This window comes from Haliotis rubra, unplaced genomic scaffold, assembly GCF_003918875.1.
Source record: "Haliotis rubra isolate DU_JTF1 unplaced genomic scaffold, ASM391887v1 Scf531, whole genome shotgun sequence".
NCBI classification, from domain to species: domain Eukaryota; kingdom Metazoa; phylum Mollusca; class Gastropoda; order Lepetellida; family Haliotidae; genus Haliotis; species Haliotis rubra.
Window position 1 is genome coordinate 59131 of NW_025767226.1, and position 7252 is coordinate 66382.

At 41.0% G+C, this 7252-nt stretch overlaps 1 protein-coding gene across 1 annotated transcript; it reads left to right on the forward strand.

Annotated features, from left to right (window-relative positions):
• The first annotated feature begins 726 nt into the window (after window positions 1-726).
• Window positions 727-2598, forward strand: LOC124253079 (zinc finger protein 862-like). Its single transcript, XM_046686799.1, has 4 exons — window positions 727-1029; window positions 1221-1439; window positions 1613-1868; window positions 2129-2598. Exons 1-4 carry the CDS (start codon window positions 727-729, stop codon window positions 2596-2598), a joined length of 1248 nt encoding a protein of 415 aa, XP_046542755.1.
• The last annotated feature ends 4654 nt before the right edge of the window (window positions 2599-7252 follow it).

Here is a 7252-nt window from a genome sequence, read left to right on the forward strand (position 1 = left end):
GTGAAAACAATGACACGGAAAATGAACCTTTGCCAAAGAAACAAAAAGTTGAAAAACGGTTTCAAAGTGACTGGCTTACAAAGTACAGTTGGCTAAGATTTGACACATCACTTGGTATGACTTGTCATGTTTGTATTTCTGAAACCAAGACCAATGCATTTACTGTTGGCTGCCATAATTATAGGCATTCCACTCTGGTAAGGCACATGAAAGCTGATGACCACAATTCTGCTATTCAAGCTACATCTCTGAGACAGAACATGTCCACAGTTGTCTCCAAAGTGCTAAATGACAAAGGAATGTGCAGTTCAATCTGCAATGCTGAATATATACTGGTTGGCAAAGGAGCAGATTGCCTCATCAAAATGTGCTGCATTGATGGAATTATGCATGCTTCATGGGTTATCATTTCCCAAAACATTAGGTTGTGATTCAGACTCTATGAAATACACATCTCACTGTGCAGTTGACGACATGCAAGATGCAATAGCTAATTCCTTTTCGTGTCTCAGTAACCAACAAAATCAGTGCTAGTCCTTGTATATCCATATTGATTGATGAAAGCACAGATATATCAGTTACAAAGAAACTCCTAATCTACACAAGATCTCTCAATTCAGAATTTGATGTTGAAACAAATTTCCTTGCTAATGTGCAAATTCCTGATGGCAAGGCTACTACTCTTCTAGAAACTGTCAAAAAACATTACAGGATCGTAGCATTCCTATGTCCAAAATCATTGCTGTTGGGTCAGATGGGGCTGCTGTTATGACTGGACGCAAGAATGGTTTCGTGGCATTGCTCAACAAGGAATCAACTGTGCCTGTCATCGGTGTCCACTGCATTGCTCATCGCCTTGCCCTGGTTACTAGCCAGGCTGCTGAAAATGTTCCCTATCTGAAGAAATTTCAAGGGACATTATCAGACATTTTCTATTTCTTCAAGAAATCCTCTGTCCGACGGGAACGTCTTTATGCACTAGAGGAGGTGCTTGAATGCGAAAATGTCACATACAAAGAAATTCACAGCGTCAGATGGTTTTCAATCTACAATGCTTTGGAGGCTGTGTTTAGGTAAGCTACATCTTCTCAAATATATTGTCCAGTTTTATGCAAAAAGAAAGCTCTGAATTTTAAAAAAAAACAAACTTGAAGTTCTTTCAAACATCTTAATCTTTGCAATAGATTTACATAAATATTGTTTGATAATTTATATTACAGGACTTGGAAGCCCTTGGCTCTGTTCTTGGAGAGTGGCGGGTGGAAACAAACAACAGTACTGCCAAAGGCATCTTGCAGCGCATTTCCTCTTACAAGTTCCTTCTTGTCCTTCACCTTCTGATGGACATCATCCCCACCATGACCAGACTAAGCCTCCAGTTTCAGAAGGAGGACATAGACCTTGCTGCACTGAGGCCATCCATTGATGCTGTTATACAGGTATCATGAAAGCTATATGTTTGCAATCAGTTTCAACCAAAACAATATATGAAGCAAAATTTTCTTCAAATTTGAAACAATTACTTGGTTCTTACTCAGGATAATATGAAATAAATGCTCCTTGATTGAGAACTTTATTCTAAAGTCTCACTTTGCATGTTACTCTGTTCTAGCAACTGCAGTATTTGAAGGAAGAAAATGGACCGGCACTTGTACAGTTTGAAAGTCAGTGTCCAAAGGGAAGCTGCGAGTTTGATGGTGTCCCAATAACATCAGAGGCTGGCGTTGAGAAGCGGTTCTCAAATGTTCGGGCTGCTTTCCTGCAAAACCTAATGAGCGAGCTTGAGTGCAGATTCCCAGCTGTGGCCACTGATGTTGTGACATGCATGTCAGTACTGTCACTGAGGGGACTCTCTTTCTTGTCTGAAGGTAATATAACTGTAAAATGTGTTATCAGTTTAGCCTATCTCATGAAAACAGACAAAGTTTCATTAAACTACAGTATAATTTCAGAAAATATATAGATAAAAAACACAATTTTACGATAGACTGTAGATTCATTTTAAATAATCTTCATTGTACTTTTTTTAAAGTAAGATCATTTTCATATTGTGATGATACAAACATTTCACAACTGATGTGGGACTGGTCTGAGTTAGTATTGTTTAGATATTCATTTGCTGTTGCAGATGCTAGAAAACACTGGGGTACAGAACAACTTCAAAACATCATTGACTTCTACAGTCATCGTGAGAAGACCTTTGTAGATGCTGAGGAGACCCTGAGAGAATGGGCAATGTGCAAGGATATGGTGCATCAGCAGCATTATCCTTGTACAAGTATCTGTCAGTTATGGCAGATACTGTCGTCAAGACACCCTGATACATTTCCAAATCTGTTCAAGATTGCACAAGTTGCTGTCCTGTTGCCCCTTCAAACAGCAACTGTTGAGAGGGGTTTCAGTGTTCAAAACCTCATAAAGAGGTCACACAGAAACAGGCTATCATCAGAGCGGCTTGACACGCTGATGCAGCTGGCTCTAGGGCCTCCTGTAAGGGATGTTTCTCTTGCACCAGCCGTCACCAAATGGAGAAGTGACAAAAGAGAAAGCTGTTTTGCTAAAACTAATGTTGTTGATGTTTTCGCAGTTCCAAATTGAAATCTGATTTTTACAACCAATGTGTTGTGTTGTTTATGCTATATTACAAACCAAAATATGGACCCATCCATTTTTGGGGGACCCCTAATTTTAAAGAAGGGGTCCAAGTGACTAAGAAAATTTAAGCCAGAGCAGACACTGGAACTGCACTTTGATCTCCATTATGGAGGGCTGCTCTTGAGAGGTCTGAAACAGTCTTTGCCTCCCAATGTCTACATCATTTCTCAGTGATAGACATACAGGGTCTCTATCAGTATGGCCCCTTTGTCCTGGCGCAGCAATTATCATCGGCCCATCATCATCATCGGTAAAGGGACGTGTTTCAATGGCATAATTTGTGCTAATTTGTAAATTAGCCAATGAAGTTGGTTCCTTATCTTTAACTTCCACTTTGGGCATTGATCATCGTCATCCAGACGTAAACTGGGGCATTGTGGTACAGTCGTCATGGAGTGCTTGAGAGACTACTCTTGTACTACGATGCCGAGACGTTCGACACTTATGCTTACTGACCTCTACTCTTGCGAGCAATTATGTCAGTAATGTGTTAATACTGAATTCCAATGGGTTTTGAAGTGTTTAGCCAAGTTTGCAGGACACGTTCTTGATATGTGAAGGAGTTAGGGTCATTCAATGCCGCTTTGAACTGGCCATTATACTAGTTGAGCGTGCTGGGTCATGTGTCCTTTTCAACTTTGGGTGTGTACTGGGTCATGGTTTCGAAGCAGGGGTCTGCCGAGATAAGGGTCGCAAAGATTATTCTCTGATGGGGTTTTATGGTATGTACAGGGCATAATCTTTTTATCCTTTTTCCTTGTACAGAATGGATTGGCGGCAAAACCACATTTTTTTTTTGTGCCAAGTGTGCTAAGGGGTAGGAAAAGTAACCCATCACAAGTATAGAAGTTATGAAGTCAATCCTAGATTGCACTCGTAATGGGCCGCCTTGTGTACCATCACCACTTCACATGACTCATCTATAAGCTACATACACCAAGGAGATTGAGTAATCTGCACCCACCATCCAACTGTAAGGGGAGAAAGTGCAAACCGTGAGATAGGATAAGTTTTATAAAAATTTAACATTTTAACTGTAAATTGTATATTTATAATACTTATCCAATCTCATCGAGCAGATCACATCAACCTACCCCTATAAACAGTTTGCATTATCTTACAGACTACGACAAATGATCCATGAACATCCATTTTGGGTGATCAAGCCGGAGGGCATGCAGCATGCGTTACAGGGACTGTGGCTGTCAGGGAATGGGAGCAGTGGGGCATGTTTGGGTGAATGGAACAAGAGAGGCAGAAAACTTTGCATACAGGTTGTTTCCACACAGCTGTCAGTCCTGAGAAAGAGTGCAAACCTTGGGGTAGGATAAGCAGGACGCAATTTCAGATATGTTAACCTACTTGAAACAGGTGCAACCTAAGACAAAAACCTAGTTGCACCAGCCAAATTCCAGTTTCAACGTAGTGTGTTAAAATGTCAGAGGCTTCGATGCACATAAACATATTTCTGTGATGATGTACCCAAGAAACCACAGCAACACATATATACAGCTAGTTCCTGTTTACTGGAGCTGTCATGGTCAAGAGGTGTCTAAAATTGCATTGTTTTGGTGCTGTAGCTATTCAAAGTTTGGTAGGAAAATGAGCTGACATATTACTGCTTATAATGTTAAATTTGTTGTTGATTTATTTCTTGAAAATTGACTTGCACCTGGTGCAAGTAAGACTAATATCTAGTTTGCACTTAGTAATATTGGATTGCACCAGTGCAAGTAACAAAGCACTAAATCGAGCCCTGATAAGTATTATTAATATGCAATTTATAGTTACAGTTTTCAATATCAGGTAATCTTCAGAAACACATGAAGATTCAAAGTGGAATCAAGCCTTAAGAATGTGGGGAATCATTGACACAATCAAGTTTTCTGCAGAGAGGGTTATGAGAAAGGATGTATACTTGCAGGCACCCTGCAGAAACACAAGGATTCATTGTGGAATCCCCTCTTTTCAATGTGTTAAATGTGGGAAACATTTGCACTGTCAGACACTTATCCTGTAAAACAGTTCAACTGATCAACTGTTGTTTTAGTGTTATGTTTACATAGCAAGGTGTAAGATTAATGGGGCGGTGGGGTAGCCTAGTGGTTAAAGCGTTGGCTCGTCACGCCGAAGACCCGGGTTCGATTCCCCACATGGGCACAATGTGTTAAGTCCATTTCTGGTGTCCCCCGTCGTGATATTGCTGGAATATTGCTAAAAGCGGCGTAAAACTAAACTCAGTCAGTCAGTCAGTCAGTAAGATTAGTTATAGATATCCAGTGCTGATCTTGGGTGGCAAGTCAACGTATACAGTCCAAACTTACATAACTTGGATTAGGTGAAACACAACAAATATGTGTTAAGACACATCTTTAATGAGTATTCCAACGCTTGAAAAAGACTGCAATTGTACCTTTCAGTTTTATTGAGTGAGTGAGTTTAGTTTTTTGGACCCTTAGCAATATTCCTGCAGTATCATGGCTGGGGACACCATGTGGGTAATTGAATCGGGTCTTCGGCTGACATACAGTATACACACTGGGGACGCAGTTTGGCGTTGGGGTAGCCTAATAGTTGTCCATGTCAGGCAGTCAAGGGATGATCAACAGGCTCGCTGCAGTACCAGAATATACTCTCCATAACAGGTAAAAGCTGTTCCAAAGCAAAGACACCGATCAAAAGCACATCAACTCAATCGTCACCCAGTCTCTCTTTCCTACTCTTATTGTCTTAACATAAGCCTAATGGGGTAGTGTCCGTATATGCATGACCTGAGTTTTGGAATACATATGGGGAAAGAATAACATAATAGAGTTCCGGTTCGAAAACAAATAATCATCATGTTTCCAAAATGCAATGAATAAGTTAAGCTTGATCTTATTCCAATATGTGAAGCAATTTGACAGAATCTAGTCAGTTAAACAACTTTACATGACATCACTTTGAGGCTGCCACATCTGGACTGTCCCTGTATGACATTACTCATATTTCCTGCAAGACGGAAACGTGACTGAACGGGGAGCATCACCGGACCGAGAGTCCTGCTACAGTGACTGACTAAAGATCCTGCAACATGTGAAACATGCCTGGATTATAAGGTCAACCATGAGTACACACAGAAATAGTTCCCATAATTAAGAATTATAAAAACACAGGAGGGAGCTTTGGGGAATTCTTACATGTGCACATTTGTCCCTGTGGGGAATCAAACCCAGTTCTTCTGCATGACAAGTGAACACTTTAACCACTAGGTTAGGTCCCCTACTGCCAACACTGTTCACTACTTAGGTGATAGTGGCAGGACCGCCCCAACTGAACCCACCATTATAGGTTCTGGTACTTTTTGACATCTCTTCCTCATTTAATGGTATGGCTCAGACGCTGCTTTTGGACACAACAGAGGACACAAGATAATTATCAGTGGAAAGTCAAGGATTTGAACCCTGACTATTTCATAAATAATGCTGAGATGATTTCATATTTGACTTTTAACTTAAAACCATATATATGCGTTAACGTAATTATGTCAGATCTACAGGTGTTTTTTCAACATCTCAATATCACCAGCTAATTATCAACATTGACAAGAAAATTCTTTGACAAGTTTACAGTTTGAAAATTGTTCATGATAGAATTGCTTCATAATTTATACAAATAAACAGTTAAAAATCACTGCCCATGCACAAAATGTATCTGTATGTATTGGCATGAAGGAACCTGGTGTATTCCTAGCACAACAATTGGACATTAAAAACTGCAAGAGGGGACATAACTCTGTATAGTGTCACAAAGTACCTCTGACAACTTGCCACACATGCATATGTATGAATGTTATTTAGACAGTTCTGAGCAGCGGTCATCTGACCTCTAACGCCCTTTCATGACCAAATCGTGTTGTTCCAAGACAAGCCGAACAGCGTCTTCTTGGGGTTACGGGGAGTACTGCACTTTACCGGGCGCACTGTTTCAGATTAATTAGCGTTGCTGGGTTCTCTAACCCTAAGGATCGTAAAGGGTGCCTAACCCTAAGGATCGTAAAGGGTGAAAGGATCGTAAAGGGTGCCATACCCTAACCCTAAGGATCGTAAAGGGTGCCATACTCCTAACCCTAAACCCTAACCCTAAGGATCGTAAAGGAGCAGCGAGGGCTGCGTCCGGTAAAGTGCATTCTAGCCGGTTACGGAAAGCGCGAGTGGTGACAAATGCCCACATTCACTCGCGAAACCTCTCGCGAAGGGCACGGTTTGTTGTGTAACGCCGCTCTCAGCAATATTCCAGCTATATGTCCTCTGTCTGCAAAAAATGGAGTCTGGGCCAGACTATCCAATGATCAACAGCATGAGCATCAATCAACACAGCTGGGATGCGATGACATGTGTCAGGCAGCCTGACCATCACTTTTTAGGGCAAGCATGAGTTGATGAAGGCCAACTCTACGAGGGGTGTCCCAAATGTTTTCAGCTTAATTGATTAATATGCTGTCAATATAAAAATTGCACCATTTATTGCGGAACCCTTCCTTAAACAGTCTATCATGATTACGCCCTGTGAGTACCAGAAAACGGAGGCCATGACTTTGCCACTGGAAGACGTTTGG